The sequence below is a fragment of the Lupinus angustifolius genome, chromosome LG11 (genome assembly GCF_001865875.1).
Source record: "Lupinus angustifolius cultivar Tanjil chromosome LG11, LupAngTanjil_v1.0, whole genome shotgun sequence".
NCBI lineage: Eukaryota > Viridiplantae > Streptophyta > Magnoliopsida > Fabales > Fabaceae > Lupinus > Lupinus angustifolius.
In genome coordinates this window covers 34,932,278-34,953,345 of record NC_032019.1, presented here as the reverse complement: position 1 = coordinate 34,953,345, position 21,068 = coordinate 34,932,278, and the positions used below count along the sequence as shown (strand labels likewise).

At 29.2% G+C, this 21,068-nt stretch overlaps 3 protein-coding genes across 3 annotated transcripts; 1 reads left to right on the top strand and 2 right to left on the bottom strand.

The window, feature by feature from the left end:
- Positions 114-3,055, top strand: LOC109360067. Its single transcript, XM_019604805.1, has 4 exons — positions 114-240; positions 465-677; positions 2,213-2,359; positions 2,863-3,055. The coding sequence occupies exons 1-4, from the start codon at positions 235-237 to the stop codon at positions 2,905-2,907; spliced, it is 411 nt and encodes a 136-aa protein (XP_019460350.1). The 5' UTR covers positions 114-234; the 3' UTR covers positions 2,908-3,055.
- Positions 12,324-14,058, bottom strand: LOC109359939 (dCTP pyrophosphatase 1). The gene is made up of 2 exons (XM_019604632.1): positions 13,855-14,058; positions 12,324-12,557 (listed from the first exon to the last, which is right to left on the bottom strand). The coding sequence occupies exons 1-2, from the start codon at positions 13,984-13,986 to the stop codon at positions 12,324-12,326; spliced, it is 366 nt and encodes a 121-aa protein (XP_019460177.1). The 5' UTR covers positions 13,987-14,058.
- On the bottom strand, positions 17,729-20,341 carry LOC109359374 (xyloglucan endotransglucosylase/hydrolase 2-like). Its single transcript, XM_019604013.1, has 3 exons — positions 20,020-20,341; positions 18,895-19,088; positions 17,729-18,168 (listed from the first exon to the last, which is right to left on the bottom strand). Exons 1-3 carry the CDS (start codon positions 20,308-20,310, stop codon positions 17,805-17,807), a joined length of 849 nt encoding a protein of 282 aa, XP_019459558.1. The 5' UTR covers positions 20,311-20,341; the 3' UTR covers positions 17,729-17,804.

The following is a 21,068-nucleotide window of genomic DNA, read 5'->3' as shown; positions in this document are numbered from 1 at the left end:
AAATGATTACTGGAAGAGTTAGCCTTATATACATGTGGATATCCCCGGCTCGGAAAGGATTACCTCCGGTGCGAGAATACATGTGGATGGGGAAGCAAAAAAAAAACTTTACCCTCTCTCTCTTCTTTAATTTCTATATCACGCATGGTCACATTCTTTTTTAAATCACTTGCAACAGACACATAACATAGCTAAACCCATTTTCATCAAACCATTCTTTCAGACCCTTATCTCATGGAAGTGAGTATCTCATTCATGTTCATCTTCTTGTTACCCTTTCTTGATATTATTTATTTACGTATCGAATAGTATCAGCAAAGCAACTCTGCCACTTATATTACCCCGACATATATATATAATTCGTTTATCTTCATATTATACTCATTATTAATGTGAAATTAAATACAATTATCGAATGGTTTCTTAGTTTCATTTACATTTTTTTTGTGTTTATGTAATAATAGGAGTACTATTATAAAAGGAATCATATACCAGCATTTGGGAGCTGGGATTGGAATGAAAACTTGGCATTCACACAGTGCTTTGAGTCAGCGAGACAAGCTGGGTTGTTACACTACAGTTACACTGAATCTGAAGAACGTGATCTTTATGTTGCAGGGAACTTGTATGAGAATGATGTTGTTACACCTACTATGATTGTTGTTCCTCGCAGAAAGGTATGTATATATTGCACATATAATATAATCTTCTTATTCTTTTCATTCTATGATAAGCATGTACCAATTTTTAATATCAAGTTTTCAGATAATCTTGTCATATACCAAGTTTTCAATATTGTAATATAAAAATTTATAAATATTAAGTGTAACTTTTATCATGATGATCAAATATAAATTGTGGATGACAGTATAAAATTATCTTAAAAGTTAGTGATTTTAAAATAATTAGTATGTTATTTATCATTAATTTAAATTACGTATTTATTTTTGTTATTTATATTTAAAAGTTAATAATAATATAAAATTATTTCATAGTATTAATTCATACATTTTCCCCCTCAATTTTAAATAGTAGAACCCTCTTAAAATGTGAGATCCTGTATTATGTGTTTGGAGCCTAGTATGTGAAATTTTTATATGAATATTTGAGATTTAAACAATCATTTTACTTTTCAAAATGCTTATATTAGTGAATGGAGTGTTTAGTGGTTGATGTTTTAGGGAGTGCCTACTTTTGACGATGGGTTTAGAACTCAGGATGGAGATATGTTGTCCCAAAATCTGTTCCTAGCCAATTATAGTAAATAAAAATTGATAAAATCATAAATATTTTATTTTTTTAACTGACAAGATATAATATAATTTGTTTGAGACAGACTTTAGAATATATTTCGAGACAGCATATCCTTGTCCTTGAAACTCCTGCCATGTTTAACAATTTTATACCAAAATCAGTTTCACATCAAAATCATGGTTTGGCGAAAATCATGCAAACACACTTTTAAAAATTTCTCTACTTCTCCATGTGATGTCTTCTCTACTTTTCCCACCTTATCATGTTTATTTGTTTAATAACATTTATCATGTTTATAAGTCATTCCTTATAAGTAACATTTATTAGAAGAGATAATCACACAACTTAAAAGGAATTAGTTTCTTATGCATACGGTACGGTGAAGATATTCTTAGTAGTTGAGGAAAATGCTTTAATTTCTTTACTTACTACGTATCTGGTTTTTGAAGTGACACAACGAAGTTGAATAAGGGGTTAGACAGTGAGTAGTGAAAAATAAAGTAACTTTGGTCATAGATTTTTCTAGCTTGGTAGGTCACATACTTTATAGTGGGACCTTCTAATTAATGAATGACATCAATGATTCACGCGTAGCCTGAGAAATTATCAACATAGTACCTTTGTTCACGAGGGTGCATGTATATTCAATTATGACAAACTTTTCTCTTAGGTAAACAACGACCGTACATATCTCGGGATAGAAGATGTTATGTTATTTTTAAGTGTGAAAGCTTATTGTTGTATAAGTAACTTATTAAACAAATATTATTCGGTTTTTAGAAAATTACTTGAAGGTGCATTCTTCAACATTAGTTACCTATACCAAAACTAATGAAATTTATATTTTAATTCCATATATAACTTTACCATATGAACATTCAAGTTTGTGGTAGGTAGCTTAAAAAATAACTTTATGTAAAGCAGTGATAATGTTCTTAAATATGTGCTGACATTGCAGGCAAAGGTGGGTCACAAGCAAGAAAAAGAAGCAAAAAAGAAGAGTAGGGTTAAGGATGTGAATGTTGTTCCAAGGCCAAAACCAAAACCTGTTGATGAAGACTTGTATAAGATATCACCAGGGCTTCTTTATCAGAGAAATAAAAAGGTGGAACCCTCACTCATACCCTTTTACTTTTTCACCACAAAAATTTACATTTTCATTCATATCTTACTTTAAATTTATTAATTGCCAGTAGCTTTAAACCAACTAGAATTGGTTCAAGTAATACATGCTTGATTCCTCTTAAGCAAAGTCTCGGATTCGAGTCATGTGAATGAAAAAATACCCGCTAGAAGAGTTAGTCCCACATATCTATGGATGTTACCGGCTCGGACATGATTGTCTCTAGTGCGAGGATACCTATGAGAAATAAAAAAAATTCTGTTAGCTTTTGCATCTTTTGATAAAATATTTTTTTAAAGAAAAAAATGTATACAATAATAGTGTCTAAGTTTTATATATGATCAGATTTTTCAAAAAATAATAATATAAATAAATGATACATTGAGTGTATATAAATATTTTATATTGAAACATCACATAAATATTAAAGTTTATTTTTTATTGATTTCCTTTACTTATTTGCTTTCTGATTTTATTGAGTGCAGAAGAGAGGGTTATGTTTCTTTTCTAGCTGCTTATGCATTTCTTGAAATCAGAAGTGATCCAGAATCCAATGTACATAAACATGAAAGAGAGGAATAGATACTTCAATTGGATTATGTTTATGTAAGAGAAGCATATTTTGGATCCAAGAATATTACTTTTACATTTATGACTATTATTTTCTTGCCAATTTAAGCCATGTTGTTTTATTATATTCTTTCACTTTCCATTTAGTGGTGTGTTTGGGGTGACTCATTTGAAAAGTAGTGTAAAGAGAAACTCAAGAAAAAAGGGTTAAAAAAAAAATATATCATATGTACACAACTATATATCATGTGATTCTTATGAATATCCCATATTAAACTTTTTATGTATGTTTGGTCCTTATGATTGATTTCCAATAACAGATAGGATGAGAGGATAGGAGTTTTAGGAAAATATATATGACAGTGAAAAAATGTCGGAATTTTTTCCCACTTATTTATTCATAAATCTTATATATAATGAGAAAGTTTATTTTTGCCATTTCCCTCCAAGTGTTTCTTAACACTTCTTTTGTATATTGATTCCTCTATTTATTTGTACAATTAATTTTTTTATTCATTGAAATCATTCATTTGATATCAAATAAAACTACTTTATGTAGAAATTTAAGGTATAAATATTATTCATAGTTAATAAATTAATCCAAACAATTTATTATATTGACAAAAATTATTAAATGATAAGATAATAAACTCAAATACTTACTAACAAGATAAATATAAATTATAGACAAAATAAAATAAAATGAAGTTGACATAATCCTAAATAAAATAATATTCTATCAATCAAAATATTATCTAACACTTCACATCAAATTAAAGGTTACTAAGCTTTAAGTTTTTTTACAAATAATTCATTTAAAAATAAAATTTTAAATAATCAAATGACGCTCTACAAGAAATTGTTGAAAGGTGTTCTAAAATTCAAAATCTACATATATAATCAACATCAGAATGATCATCGATATGAAAAACAGTCATAACTAATATAATTCATCTAGCTAGGGGACAAAATGTGCCACCAAAATGATCATCGAGTGAAGAGAAACCACTTGTATATCATCGGGATAATCGTTAATGGAAAATAAATCATTTATAAATAACTCGCCAATGGAAGAAAAGGCACCATAGGAATGAACGTCGGTGGAAATAGAACAAGTGGTATAATCACCATCAGAATGAGCATCAATGAAAAATGAGTCATTACTAAGATAATTCTTGAATAAAAGAAAATGCACCACCAGAATGAACGTCGATGGAAATAAAACATGATAGTATAATCACCATCAAATGATTGTCAATGGAAAATAAGCCTATACTAACATAATTTGTTAATGTGAGAAAAGATATAGCAAAAATGACTGTCATTGTAAAGATGATCATATAAATAAATACATAATGGAAGAACAAGTGAATTTTTATATTTGGATAAATGTTTCATGTAATATGAAATTGTGAAGTTGAGAAAAAAAGAATGAATACTAACTAGAAGGTGACACAACAAAATGGATGATGAAACCGTTCTGATAAAATATAGAAGTTTATGATGGTAAAAATTGATCAAACTCAAATATGAGTTAGTATAAATAATTTATTATATAGGTAGAAGCTGTTATAATCGATAAGATGATAAACTCAAATACTAACTAAAAAAAGAAATATAAAGTATTGATAAAATCAAATAAAATGATACCAATTTGATTGTAATGCTTTATAATCTAAATATCGTCTAACACTTTATGTTATCATTTCATTTTTTAGCCAAAATGAAAAGGCGCAGCAGAACATCAATTGATGCTCTCATATCATATTAGAAAGAAAAACTCCATTGATGGTGATAACAAGCTATATGATAAGAAGAAAGCTTAAAGAGAATGACGTATTTTTCATTGATGATCTTCAAAAGAATACAAGGCACTCTTTTATACAATGATTACTAACAACTATTCCTAAGTAACTCCTAACTAAATCTGTTTGTAACATAAAACACAAGTGAGCAAAATGCTATAACACCAATCACAATTACTTGAGACTTAAGAAACAATTGACTTTTTCATTGACCAACTTGACCAAACAAAGAAGGAGTGCATAACCTAAGCACTTGATCAGATTTAGCTTCACTATTGGCCCATGAATTGATTTGAATGATGGGCACATCGTTGTACATCTAGATCAAGGAATCTGACTGGGGGACTTGAGTTTGGTGCATCTTGCCCATGCTTCCTGCTTGATGCGCCATGCCCAACTGATGCACCATATCTGATCGAGGTTGATGCGCCAACTCTGACCGAGGATGATGCGCCACACACATCTGATGCGCCAAGTCTACCGAGATTCAGTGCCTCACCCAAATCAATTTGATGCGCCAAGCCTAACCGAGGCTGATGTGCCATGCCCAACTGATGCACCATATCTGATCGAGGTTGATGCGCCAACTCTGACCGAGGATGATGCGCCACACACATCTGATGCGCCAAGTCTACCGAGATTCACATGCCTCACTCAAATCAATTTGATGCGCCAAGCCTAACCGAGGCTGATGCGCCTTGCGTGATTGATACTGATGCGCCATGCCCAACTGATGCGCTAAGTCTGACCGACGTTGATGGGCCACGCATGGCTGATTCTGATCCGCCATGCCCAACTGATGCGCCAAGACTGACCGAGGTTGAAGCACCACAACAGAATTTGTGACTGAGTCAAATAGACCAGGTTGATGCATCATATCTAACTTTCTGACCGAGTCCTCTAGGCCATGATACGATATTGTGGCCAAGTCAGCTGGTTCATGATGGAAGTTGGCTGAGGTATTCTGCACCAAGCTGCATGAAATAAGAACATGAGAATCTACTAAGTTTGACAACATATATTTTTTCTCATGATAAACATCATTCTTATTCTTATTTGAGTCTCATAATATCTACTTTTCGCATAACATCTACCTCTCTCCTCAATTTCTCTTAACTAAGAATAACCAATAATTATTCTTATTTAAGGACAAAAGCAAAAAAATAAAAATGACACAGGGAAGAACATGATAAAAATATTCTTATTCTATTAAAACAAGATTAAGAATGGTTGGTTGCTCTTACTTAACATTGCTTAATACAAACTGACACCAAAGTCCAAGTGTCGAGTTAGTACATTCTGCATGAAAGGACGTGGCACCCATTTAAAAGCTCCACTTTTATCTTCTCTCTCCATTATTTGGAATAAAGATTTATTCCGTTGAAGGAGAATAATAAATTAGTGTAATATTTATTATTATTTAAGATTTATATATTGTCAATTAATCTTTCATTATTCATTTAAATTGTTTATTTGAAAAATAAAATTAATTAAATATAAAAAGTGGATGTTACTATCGGTGTATAAAATATATACACTTTTTCTTATAATATTTTTTTTTAAATGTTAGTTGAACATCACTTAAAAATTATTTGTATTTATCTTTAAATTTTGATAAGAACAATCCAAATTAATTATGAATATAATAATTATTATATTATTCAATATTGTTTTGTATAATAATTATATTTAGAAGTCTATAATTCTTATATATGAATGAATGATGCAAAAATAATATAATTTCATTATTAAGATGCACAGAATCGATTTTTAAAGACTTTTAATATAACTATATATAAATTTTAATGCATAAATATTATGCACAAGTAGCCCCATAAAGTAGTGAGAAATTCCTTCTTTTTTTGCTAATCTAAACCTTCCATCAACTTTGGTTTTGGTAAACTCTTTTTCTTGTTTGGATCTTGAATTCATTCCCACAGTGTTTGTTTTCTAAAGCTTTCAACTTCATTCTCACACCAACAACACTTCTCTTAAGTATGTTACTTTTCTAAATCTCTTTCTTTTCTCTTTAACTTCAATTGATTTATATTGCTGTAGTTCTTGAATTTTCCCATGTGTTTGAACGTGATGTTGTTACCATTTCTAATTCTTGAGGAAAGATTACTTGTGAAATAGGGTTTCTTGTTACAGTATAGTTCAAGAATTTATTGCACTTGAGTTTTGCTTACCAATGTTATTGCTCTTTTAGGAATTGGTAGTAGCTATTTTTTGCTTTAATTGAAAGCATGATAAAGGAATATATATTTGTTGAACAATGATTTTTTGTCTCAAATCATATCTGCACCAATTACAATGAAACAAAAGTATCGGATAAAATAATAAATGTTTAAAATTTTAATTGATATGACATGTTTTCATTGGTGCGGACAAGATTTGGGATGAGAGAAAAAATTCAATTTTAATCACCCTAACACTGATAAAGATTGGTGCAGAATCTCTCTATTTTTGAATCACCAGAAGTAGCAAAATGCAGAATATAGCAAGTGAAAGAGGAGAAGAATTGTTGAAAGCATTGATAAGAAAGAGGACTATTGATAAAGGGAATGAAAATGTAACAAAAAGAAAACCATTTAATGAGTCCAAGAAGACATGCATTTCAGGTAAAGATGAATTGTTAAAGGTGGTAAAGAATGGCACTGAGAAATTGAACATAAAGGAAAACAACAAAAGCAAATCAAACACACATTCTAAGAAGATATGTTTTTGTTCACCAACCACTCATGAAGGTTCATTTAGGTGTCATCTTCATAGAATCAGTGCAACAAAGAATTCAACCAATGAAAAGAATAACAATATCAAATTGAAATCAAAGATTACAAATGGGGTAATAGAGTTCAAGCCTCAATTATCAAGGTTTGGTAAGATTAACTCTGCTCAAGTAGAATCTGTTTAAGAATTAAGCTTTAGATTATTTTCATGTTTCAACTTTATAGACTATATTTTTTAGTCTATATATGAGACATGAAAATAGTTAATATTCATAACCTTTATAAAGGTTCTGTATATATGAGTTGGATGTGAATAGAACTAGTTCATGTTTAAGATTTCATGAAACCCATGCATTTTTTACATGGGTCTAGGAGAACTTCTATAATTGAAGAAGTTTAATATCTCTATGATTCTTTCTATTCTCTTGTTCTTTGTATTGTTAACAATATTTTTTAATCATTTCTCCCCATTTGTGCTTTAAAAAAAGTACTGTCATTTCTCATTTACAGAGAGGTGCAGTGCTGCCAGAACAAAGCACATTTTATATCTAACATTAATCAGATTTTAATAAATAATATAAAATTATTATTTTTGTTTTTAATTTTTCTATACACTTTTCAAGACAAGTGATCTAAGTTTTATATAATACTTACTATACAACTTATATTAGAAGAAATATTAGACGAAAATAGAGAGATAGAAAAATAGTGGTATATAAGATTTACCCGTGGGACTAATTTTGTAATTTTAAACTTCATTATTCTGTCAATAAAGCGTCTTTTTTATTTATGCACATGAATCAAATGAATAACCATTTTATATATTTTAAATGACTAAAAAATACATCTGATATTTTAATTTTTTTATTTATTTTTTTATTAGTTACTCATTTGTTTATTTATGTAATAGTATGTGTAACATTTTTTGTTGGAGAGTAGTAATAAAAATTGACAAAAAAAAAATGAATCACTCATTTTAAAATCTCTTTTCATTTTTAAAAATCAAAAGTTTACTTTCATATTGGGTGCTCAAATCTAAACCAATCTAAAAAGGCAACAAAAAACTAGTCAAACTAATCGAGTTTGCTTAGATGGTGTTGAAATGTTTTTTTTACAAAATCATGAGGACGATTTTTATTACCAATTTTAGGAATTAGACTGATTATGATTAAAATGATATGTATTGTCTATTCACATAAAATGAAGAGGATCATGGTTCTAAGTCTAATTAGATTTGCAATTAATAATATAAAATTTCTATTTTTCATATTTTTTATTGTTTAAATGTTATTACTTATTTAATCGTTAAAATTATGTTGTTGATGCTGCTATATTGTTGTACTATGGTGTTATTATTTTTATTTTTGTAATAGATGAATATTATTAATGTTGAATTAAATGTTTGAATGTATGAAACTTAATACTTAGAGTTTGAAGTAGACTTTAAATGTGGGTATTAGTTCACTCACCATATATAGTTTGAACAAAAAATTCAATCTTAGTAGTTAAACAAGGGAACAACTTTTTGATATTATTTCTTTGATGGTAGGAATTATTATCATAGCATTCATATAAAAGAACTTTAGTACAAATATTGAGATGCATGTAACACAATTAAGTACTTATTAACATAAAAATGTAAGTCCTTCACATAACACTAAAATAATGATTGGTCTTTTTTTACAAACGTTACAAAAGAAAATTAATACTTGTATTATTCCTTCTCAAAGATCAAATACCTTTTGAAACTAATTGTGTTATGATTACAAGTTTTACGATCACAATATTACAGTTTTGAGAGTTTCCCAGATTACAATTATAATAATCACATTTTCTCGTAATTTCTCACAAATCACAATTCAATTCATTGTGCTCTAAACACTCAATTTTGTTTTCCTAGGTTTTATATTATGAAGGAGAAAGTAGGAGATAGGAAATGAGAATTTAAGAGTACGAAGGGAAGGGATAAAACTCCATTATGTGTGATTAACAAAGGGGGAAAAGATGGGAACGTAGCAAAGATATATATAAACAATAAGCCTCAATCCAATGTCCCTTTGGTGTAATTTCCATGATGATTTTCTTTAACATTCTAAGAGGAGCCATGACACCCCATTGTACCGATCGACGTGACCCAAGGTAGAACCCTCGCCGCTTGTTCCCTAGCCGGACGTTGCTCCCTCTCCTTCGCCTGAGCCGCTGCGGTGGATGGCACAACCCAACTAACATTGAAGAATTTGAGAACATTGATATAGTGACACCTCTCTTGATCATGTTAAACATAAGTATGTAGTTTAAAACTATTTTGTGCAACATGACATATGATACTAGACTCTTTTATAGCATGTGGAATAGGGGTGAAGAGAAGTAGTGCATCAAAAGCAAATGAGAAAAAAAGAGTAAGAATCTCTTTATTAGAGAGACAAATGTCATATAATAATAATAAACAAAAGATAATATATAATAATATTTTTATCATTTTATTTATCATAAAATTACATTTTTAGCATTGAAAACATGAGGAGAAATAAGCATTTGCCTCTCTGTTACAGTAGAGGATCATTGTACGAAAAATACATGATATGACACTTTTACTCTCTAAATATAATATAATACATTTTTATCCTTATATATAAAAACAAAAAACAACTACATCCCTAAATTATACTCCACGCTTTAATGATAATAATATCATACTCGTAATTATGGTTGCATTCATCACATTTTTATACAATTTTTTATGATTATGGTAAACACAACAACAACCACAATTTAAAACAATGGATATATCATCGATAATGATCACCATGGTCATGATGGCAGCAATTATAAATCCATGCTTTGGGAATAATTCTAGTGTCCAATAAAATAATGCTTGGGAGAAATTTTTTTATTCTTCTTTACAAGTTTAGGGTTGTGGTTGTCATCATTAGGAGGAGTGGCCTCAAGAGTTAAAAAGCACAATATGAAAGGTGTTTAGAGTTAGAGAGCCTTAGAGTATGTTTCCAAGTTGTTTGGAGGGGAAGGAATGGAAAAATAAGGTTTGAGAGCCAACGTATAAGTATATTTTATGACTTTTAAAATTTTCATTTCTTTTTCCTCTACTCCAATATTTAACTCGCAAATAAACCCCGAGAAGTATAAGAACTATTTTCCTATGAGCTGATGTTATCACTTGTCTATGCTTTCACTGTCTGACTCACTAAGAACCATGGCTCCTCTTTTCCTATTAAAACATCAAGGAATCAAGTGAATCATTCACCTGATATAAAAGTATCCCTTTAGTTTCAGCTATTCATTTTTATATAATGACGCACGGGGAGAAAGAACTTTGACATCATAGTATATATAATCACAAATAGCAACAATTAAATAATAAGTTTCTTACATATTACATGTATGTACTGACAATTAAATAATAAGTTTCTTAGTGGGAGAAAGATGTATGTACTGATAATGTAAGAGTTTTTACACTGTTAATGTATCTTCTACCATTCATTTTCATTCATCATTGATTGTTAGGGTTAGTTTGGAAGTTTTATTTTGAAAGGGAAGGAAGAGAAATAGAAGGCTTGAGAGCCATGAAATACTATACACTTGTGAGATGACTCTCAAACATCTTTTCCTATCTTATTCTCCAAAATTCAACTTTCAAACAAATTCTTAAATAAAAGTAATACAAATGAATGACAGATAATGATGCATGTAACAAAAGAAGGATAAATAATAATTATTGTATCTACAAAGGTTTGAGCTATATTGAATCAATAGACAAACTTCAATTAAATTGGGTGAAAAAATGGTGTTTGAAAGATTGTTAATAAGATTAATATAAAAGGAAAAAATTAACGATAATGAATTGGACACAAAGAATATGTGATTAGACTTCATTGTACATCCTCTAAATATAAATATTAGATAATAACATCAATTCTTATTTATTTATTACTGTCTCAATAAATAAATCAATAATTGAGATAATCAACTATCAATCTATTGAACAATTAATTACTCAATCGTAATAAATTGAGTATTTAATGACTTAATTAATATTTTCCTAAATTACTTACAATTTCCGTATTATCTAGTAAAAAAAATCAATTTCATTGTCCATGTTCTGAGTTGGTGTAAATTGCAAAAATTAAGTGGTTTTTTAGTTCAGAGGTTAAACTTTAGTAGAAATGTGCAATATGCTACTACTAACCTACTATACACTATACTATGTCCTCCTTAACAGTAAAAAGAAACAAAATTGTAATATTCATGCATTGATAGTGTAATATATTATTCGCTATTTATTTATATTACTTTTATTTAAGAGTTAATAAATATTAAAAATAAATGGTAAATGATACAATAATAATATAAAAAATTATTAATATTAACCGATTTTAAATGCATTTCTGTATCTGTCCATGACAATCTTTCTGTCCCAACTCACAACCTTCCTTTTAAAAATTAAAGCAGATATACTTTACTTTTTTATTGTTAACTAATTTATGGATAACAGCATATATCTTAGTGATCATTCGAGAAATTAATTAGTAGGACAGGTTTGAAGGTTTAATTAATAATAGAAAAAAATGTATACATCGACAGTATTGCTAATGTAATATTCATCATTTATATTCAATTATTATTGATTCTTTAAGAAAAATAATTTAAATTAATGGTAGATGATATAATGAATGTGTATAAATTTTTAGGCCATATTACACTCTTAATAATAATATTCATGGAGAATATCAAAAATAGTAAAATTAAGTAAAACTATTAAATCTGTTTTTAAATTTATTTCTAACCATTTTTTGTGTTAATCAAATGTATTCTCACAAGTGTCATTCATAATACTTTAACAATGATAGGTGGGTACTTAATAGCATTGAGTTCAACTTTTCTTAAAGCAGCTTTTCCAAGATCAACACCACATATGTCAGATAGCCTCACAAGGTAAAGTAACACATCTGAAAGCTCTTCACCAAGATGAACTTTTTCCTCTTCTTTCCAATCTGGAAGCCCTTTTTGAACCTCACCTTTCCACTGAAATATTTCAGATAATTCTCCTACTTCACCCACCTGCATACCAATTTATTTTATAATACCCAAAATCTTATAGCAGATTCTGCATAATGCTCATGAAAATGTTTGTTCATACAATATTTATATACAATTGTTGCTTTAATGACATTAGAGTTATAAGCTAATACCAACAATGTGTTGATCTAGTGCTGTAAGGTTTTACTAGACCTCAGGATGACTAAAAATTCAAGAATTCGATTCTTATAAGCGAATTTGTTGGAGAGTCAATCACGCATTCCAAAAGGGATTAATTCTTTACCCAAAGAGTAAGAGGATATCTTTGGTAGTACAAAAAAGAAGTCGGATAAAGAAAATCAAGTCAAGTAAACTAATGTGAAGAGTTAAACCCCTAATATCACCTTATTTTTCATTCATAAGATTGAACTATTTGTTATTTGAAGCAATAAGTGTTGGCATGTCAACAATATCATGAAGTAATTATCAAAATATTGAATGTTTTAGAATATGTACATCAAAATGTATTATTCCAAAAATTATCTAAATAAATAAATTGTAAGATACTAGTAAATGTTTCACTTAATTTTGACCCACTATTGCATCCTAGTAATAAACTAAAGTTAAAGCAAAACATAAGGCAAGGAAAGGGGAAAAGGGGAGAAAAAATTATAATATATCTTCTACTGCAACAACAAAATGGAATCTGTTCTCAAAGTGTATTTTGGGAGGTATATAAAAGTGAAAAAAGCTACATAAACAATTGAACAAAAAAAGCTTAAAAAATATTATGAATCTGTGCCAATCCCACTCATGACATTTGTATCAGTTAAGTCAATTTTCAAACAAATATAAAGAAAATAGATTAAATTAAAATAAGAAAAGAATTGATTCTTCTGCCTCTAAAACCCTCCCATCTTCAGTGAATCATTACACAGCACCAGTGATTTAAAATTTTAAACTGTGGATCATAACATCTGATGTGACCGTTGTAGTAACCGCTACAATCGTATCAACCGTAATTATGTTGTGACTCCAAATCACAATAATGTGGCTGCATCGAACTATAATGTAAACATATCGGACCACATCAAGCAACAATATGTCACATAGAGTTAAAAATATTTTTTTAATTGCAAAATAATTTACGCCCTAAGTACACAATTGACAATCACAATAAACACAACCATTACCGCAATTTAAAAAAGAGTGCACATCACTAACAAAAATAAAAGAAAAACTAATGGGTCTTCCTAAAAAAATGTCATAACATACAAATGGTATTAAAAAAGTGATTTTTTGTTTTTATTTAATTGAATTAAGAATAGAGAAAGGTTACCAAAGCCAAAAGAAGGTTTCTTGGGCTATGAAACTGGTCCCAATCTCTGTCCTTAGCAAACTGAGCTTGTATTTGCTTAAGCAAATCAAGGGTAACAGAGGTTTCTCCTTCAGGAACAGAAATCCCAGTCATCTTCAATAGAAGAAGAATCAAAGAGATAGAGATGAAAAACAAGGAAAAAGAGTGAGAACTGAAAAGTGTTTTTTGTTTAAATGAGTTATTATATAGAGACAAAAAGAGAATGCGCGTTATTGTTTTGTATTTTATTTTATTTTATCACCGGCCATGAGAAAGAAAGAAATGTGTAGAGACCTAAAATCATAGTTAAAATTTAATTCTACACTGTAATATCAAAAAAATATAATTATATTAATTATGATGTATTTTATATGTTTTTTATTGTTACTTTGGTGGTACACGTGTCATATATTAATGCTGTATCCATTTGACCCAGATTTTGTTTGTTGGGTTAAGAAATTGTAAAAAATAATTGTTTAGGAAATATAAAACTTTGAGAAATATAAAAGCATTAAAAATAGTGAGTATCATATTTTCAATTTGTTAAAGTAACTTTCACATAACTTTTTCTTTCATTTTGAATATACTTTTTTCGAGATAATTAAACATTAAAAATAGATGATATAGTGATATTGTATAAAATATACACATTTTTCTCTTTCTTTTTTTCTTAAATAATATGGTTAAGGTATTTTTTATAATTTTTATCCATTCAAAGTATTTATCCTTCAAAACTAAGAGATTTTTCATAATGATTATCGAATGTAATATATATATATATTATTAATGTAAAAATTTATATACAATCAATTCATCGGTCATTTGTTTATTTTTCTTTTTGAGTTAATGATTAAATACAAATGTGTAGTGATACAATAATGCTATAAAGAATTCTTACATCGTTAGTATATATATTTTTCTCATAATTATCTTAATAGATAATGCCTAATAAAATGAGATAAATGTACATAGGAAATAATGTATCGAATATTTTAAAATTTTAGTTTTTAATTAATTTAGTTGACTTGTTTAGGAATTTCAATTTTCAAAGTTATAATATCTAAAAACTACTTTCAATTTTAAAATTTATATTGTAAAATCCAAATTTATAATTATAGTTGGAGAGTCCAATTTAAAAAGTAGCTTATTTGAGATTTTTTTTGTTTTATGTATTTTCACATTGTAGGGAATCATGTCCAATCAGAGAACATTCACAGATATATATGGCTAACTTTCGCAGCAGATATTTTTCTATTCATAAGACTCGAACCCAAGACATTGCTGAAGATGAATCAAACATATATCACTTGAATAAACACCTATTGGTTAGCGTATTTGAGATTAATATCTAAAAACTAGTTTATATTCAACTTGGTTCATTTTTGAGTCATTTTCTTCCATGAATAAGTCATACTAATAAATATCTTAATCAACTTCTTTAATTCATATGAAACTAATCAAAAGAGTCATATAGAAAGGATCACAGGGATTACTCAACTTGGAGAGACATATTTCCTTCGTTTACATTTTCAAAAGTATCTTTAGATTGAGCTAGACTCCTCTCCATTATTGGAGAGAGAAGTGTTGTGCAAAACAAAACAAAAACTAAAATGAAATGACAGTTATGTCCTTCTATTTACACTTATAGTGACATTTTTATTTTTAAACTAAGTGTAAAAAATAGTACTCATCTCTCTATTAATGGAGAGGATTTCTACTCCCTTAGATCAGGCCACTCATTAGTAAGAGCAACTATAGTGATTGTTCTTATTGTTATTATTAACAGAATAAGAACATTCTTATCTTATTCTCTATTTTTCATTCTTATTTTATAAATTCTGTTTTAAATAAGAACGAGGATAGAGAAATAAGAACAATGAGAGCGAACGAAAAAAGTAGATGTTTAGTTAAGAGTGAAGTAAGTTATGAAACCCATATAAGAATAATAACGATGTTTACCCTTGTGAGGGAAACGTATATATTGTTCTTATTTCATAACGAATTATAATAAATTATAAAATAATGTGTAAGACTCAAATAATAATGGAGATTTTGTTTGCTATTTTCCTCTAAGACAATTTATTTAGAGGTTGTGAACACCAAATTATGTTAATTTTTAGTACAAAATTAAAATAAATAAAAGAAAATATTCAACAAAAAAGAAAAACATGAATATGCAATCCTTTAAAGCTCTTAGTCTAGATGGTTTTCAACCTTTCTTTTTTAAGAAGTATTGGCAAATTGTGGGGATTAATATATGGAGGCTGGTCCATAATGCCTTCATGTTTGGCTTCACCGTTTTCATCTTGTAGAAACTCTTGTTCTCATCCCAAAAGTAAATCATGGTGCTACTTTGAAGGAGTTGAGATTAATTAGCTTATGTAATATAATCTATAAGGTCATAACTAAGGTAGGATTTGTTTGAGAGTAATTTTTTTTTTTGGAAAGTAAAATCTTTAGATTTCATTCACAAGTATATTTTATAGTTTTAAGCCTTTCATTTTCCTTACAATTCACCAAAATTTAACCAACAAAATGACCTATAATTATATTAAAAAAGAAGAGGAAATAAACAAGTTGAAAGGTGGATGATTAGAAAAGAACCTAATATGTTTTGTTAGGTTAAAACTTAATATGGATAATGAGGGGGGATTAGTTCTTACTTAGCTTCTCATAGTTTCAGAAGAAAAAATGATATATAATTGAATCCAGCCTAATCTTTAACAATAATTGCAATTATTTTAATTTCTTAACAATATTAAGAGTAAGGATTTGATACAACATCAAATTTAGATAGCATTATGTGTGATAGTCGTGATATCCCAATTATTACAAAAGTTATGAGTTGTATTAAGCAACCATAACCACATATTTACAATTTAAAATCCTTGTGCATCTAACTCCATATCTTAATTAGGGTGCGTGTATGCTTTAGATACATTGATTTATATTAGACAAGAACACATAAAATCACCTAGTCCGACCAAACACATAACAATAGAACCACATCTATTGTCTGAAGATTTATACCACATCATATACCACTTATTTCTCATTGGTTAGAAAAGTAAAGTATGAATTTAATATAAATTAATTTTATATTTTTGACCAATAAGAATGCATGAGTACATGAAGTGATACACATCTTATGACAAAAGATATGCTCCCCCATGACAATATGCCAATTGACCAACCAGACTAGCCAAACATAGCAACTTGGCACAAGTCACGACCTAGATAACACAAACATGACACAGGTAAGAGCAGACACAAGATAAAAGATCTAGCACGAGACAAAGCTGAGACAAAACAAAGTATGACATAGTGAAAACCTGGCCAGGATGCATCATGTGGCGCATCAAGTAGCATGAGGGCAAGCCATGCCCGATCAAGACCAAGCCACGATTGACACATCAAAGCAAGTCTAGGGCATAACATTTGACCAAGCACATGGCGCATGACAATAAGCTAGTGGCGCATCAGCAGTCCAGATATCTTCCTCTTTTTCATTTCTCCTTCTTGATTGAGCATCATCAAGCTCAATCTCCATTCATATTTCACTTTCTGTTAATTGGATCTTTAATAGTGGAATTATTGAGCAATGATATTTTAAATATACGCATTCTTGACATTATATTGCATATTAAACCTAACTTCAATTTTTTTTTTTGAGAACGATCTACTTCTCATAAGATAAATTTAATAAGAAAGTGATACAAAATATAATTTTATTATTGAGATGAGAAAATTTAAAAGATAGACATATAAAGAATGAATGATATATAACAAGATTTAAAATTATGTAATCATAAATAAATAAGACAAATAAATAATTTATTTTACAAGAACCATTGAATTAATTAACCTAAACAATCGATCACCACCACCATCACCACCACCACTTAACCGATTATAAGCTTGAGAGATTGCACTCAACACTCAGCAGGAAGACCTTGTGGGAATCGCTTAAGATCTTTGCAGTAGTTATAAATCATGAAATACTTCTGAACCCATCTTAGTCTTCTTCTACCATTAGCATCAATCTCATTGCTTTGCACTGCTTCATCAGAAATGGAATTGGAAGAGATTGAAGAGAACTCAATGGCTTTGAAATTTCTGTAGTAAGCTATAAAGGGTGCCTTGGACCAATCAGTTTTAACCAAACCACCTCTTGTAGCCCAATCATCAGCACTCCACAAACTAGAGTAGATTCTCATTGGTTGGTTTTTTGGGAAAGGAACACCAACTATTTCTGCATTCTTGAACACCCTTATGGGGATGTTATCAACCAAAAATCTGTATTTAACCAACTTCATCAATTAGATTTTTTAATATGAATAACAAATAATGTTAGAACACTATTTTTTGGACACTATGTGCATAATAAGATAGGGTTTTGGTAATCAGTGCCTTTAGAAATTTTGTATTAAAAACCGCATCTTTTAAGTTCTTAATGTTTTGCATTCAAAAGTAGTCAAAATAATGTGATGTTCCTATCATCGATTTCTTAACCATGCCCTTAAACAATCAACACACTAATTAGCATTCTCTAATATTATGATAAGTAAAGATTCTCCTGTTATTTACTATAGGATTACAAACATGTTATGAAAACAATCTATTATCAAAACATGTGATTATTTTTTCAGTTTTGGAAACATGGTGAACACTTTATACGTTTGTCTTATTTTGTTTTCTTAAAAAACTTGTATTGACTAGTATGTTACTTTTATTTATTCAAATTATAATATTTTATGTGAAGACTACACCTAAAGAAATGGTTACCATATAAGATGTCATGTACCATAATGCTACCGTTTTACACATGAATTTAAAATCTAAGCATCAATGTAAAGTTATGTTTTATATTGTCAGGATATGATCTATCATTAATTTATATTACTTTTGTTTGAGAGTCAATGATGATTAATATATGAATAGTCGATAATTTGCTGACAATATAAAAAACACTTATACTGTCACTATATACATATTAAACACTTATATACTATTGTTACTTACATAATGTGTTGAGGTTTCCATATGATAGAGTAAGTGTGGAAGTTTCTTGTGGGATCAAACCAAAGGTAGAATTGTTGCTCTCTGTTCCCTTTGCCTTGGCTAAAGACATTTGTGTGAAGAATGTAAGGGTCACCACTTACATTACCCAAGAACTCAAAATCAATCTCATCATGTGTTGGCCCTTGTGATGACAACTGCATATCCCATAATATAGAAATCAATAATGAGTTGACATATAATGAAATGAAATTATGTGCATGTACCCAAGATTAACTAAACTAAATTACTAAGAAAAAACTATCAAGGCTAAAACAATTTTTGAATGATAAGATTTTGGATTATGTTAGTTCAATAATAGTAGGGGTGAGGAAGACCCGACCCTATCCACTTACTCGGTATGGCTTGATAATGACCGAGTTCGAATAGGGTCAATCTCATTGGGTCCTAAGGCTGTGTTTGAGTTCAAAAATTAAACCCAAACAATATTAGAGCTGAGTAGGGGACAAATATGATCTAGCCTTATACCCCTCCCATGGTCAATCATTGATCATGTTTATTGTGTCTTTATTCAATTATATACTAAGTAATGATACATCATTAGTTGAAAGTATCATTGAATTTCTAATTTTTTCATAATATATATATATATATATATATATATGATTAACAATATATATACATATATCATTTTATATGTTAAATTATATATCCATAATAATAAGTAATAATGAGAAAACTTCATTTAAAATAAGTATGCATTATATTTAATTGAGTTGTCCGAGTTCAAAGGCTGACCCAATCGTCATTTAGAATCGAGTTACTTTTGGGTCTAGGCCCAAATTCAAAAAATGACCTGAACAACATTTAGAGTTGAGTAAGGAACAAACCGTTGTCCAGCCCATACTCACCTTTAACTAATAGTAATACGGTTATGTTTGAAAACAGCATGCATGCGAATTGAGGAAAACGTAATATGTAACATAATATATTTGGGTTTGCTATGATGGTTTCTTGTGAATGTTTAGTTGCCATTAAGAGGTATATAAAAAACTTTACACAATAAATTAGTAAATACTAAAGTAAAAGAAGAAGTGAATAGTTTAGTGAAAAAGAAGTAAAACTAACATAATAAGCAGTAACAGTGCCAGCAGAGTTTCCAGAAACAAGCTTGAGTTGCATATCAATCCTGCCAAAGAGGTATTCTTTCTTGGATTGGAAGCCAGAGCCAGAAACTTTATCAAGAGAAAGAGATAAAAGTTGTCCCTTGTTGAATATCTTAGCACGATTATCACCCCATGTTAAATCAAAATCTTGTAACAAGTTAGCACCACATGAAGCCACCATGGAACTAATAACAACTATACAAAGCACCATAAGCACATAACACCTATTACAAGTAGAAGCCATTTTTGACATAAAGATATATGTGATGTGAATGTAATTGAATGTGTTAGAATTAGAAAGAGGTGTGTATTTATATGTGTGTGATGAAGAGAAATAATGATAATGGGAATATGGAATGGGTAGTGGAACGCGTGAAGGATCAATAAGTGAGAAGGGTGAAGGAGCCAAAAAGCTGGTGCCAGCTTATTAGGTATTGAAAGCTGTAAACTTTTGTCTTGGCATATATTTATTAATTATACTTATTTGGTTTGCATCTTACCAAATGATTGGTTTGAATCATGATTGCTTAAATGTTTTCATATACAATTAATTTTTGATAAATATTGAATTTCAATCCTTGAATTAGTGGATAGGGATCTGTTATTCACAATTATATCTTATCCCTTATCCGAAACCAATCACATATTGTCTTATGAGTAAATGAAATTTAAAAAAAAAAACAAAAGTAATAAAAAGTAACATTCTGATTGGCTTGAAACAGATAATATGACATCATTCGAAACTGAGTTGTCATTAAACTTGTGACTCTAGACCAACAATGCATTAGTTTAATAGTGTAAGACCTTATTGAATCGCTAAGGTTGAGAGTTCGATTCATGAGAGCGACACTTGTTGAGAGAGGTGTCGACGAATTCCAAAAGAGATTAATTCTTTACCAAAAAATGTGAGAATATACCTTGGGAGTACAAAAAAATGTGAGTCTAGCACTCAAACAAAAGGGAAAAGATATTTAAATCAAAAGGTATTTTTTTAACTCATTTTCCCTTCTA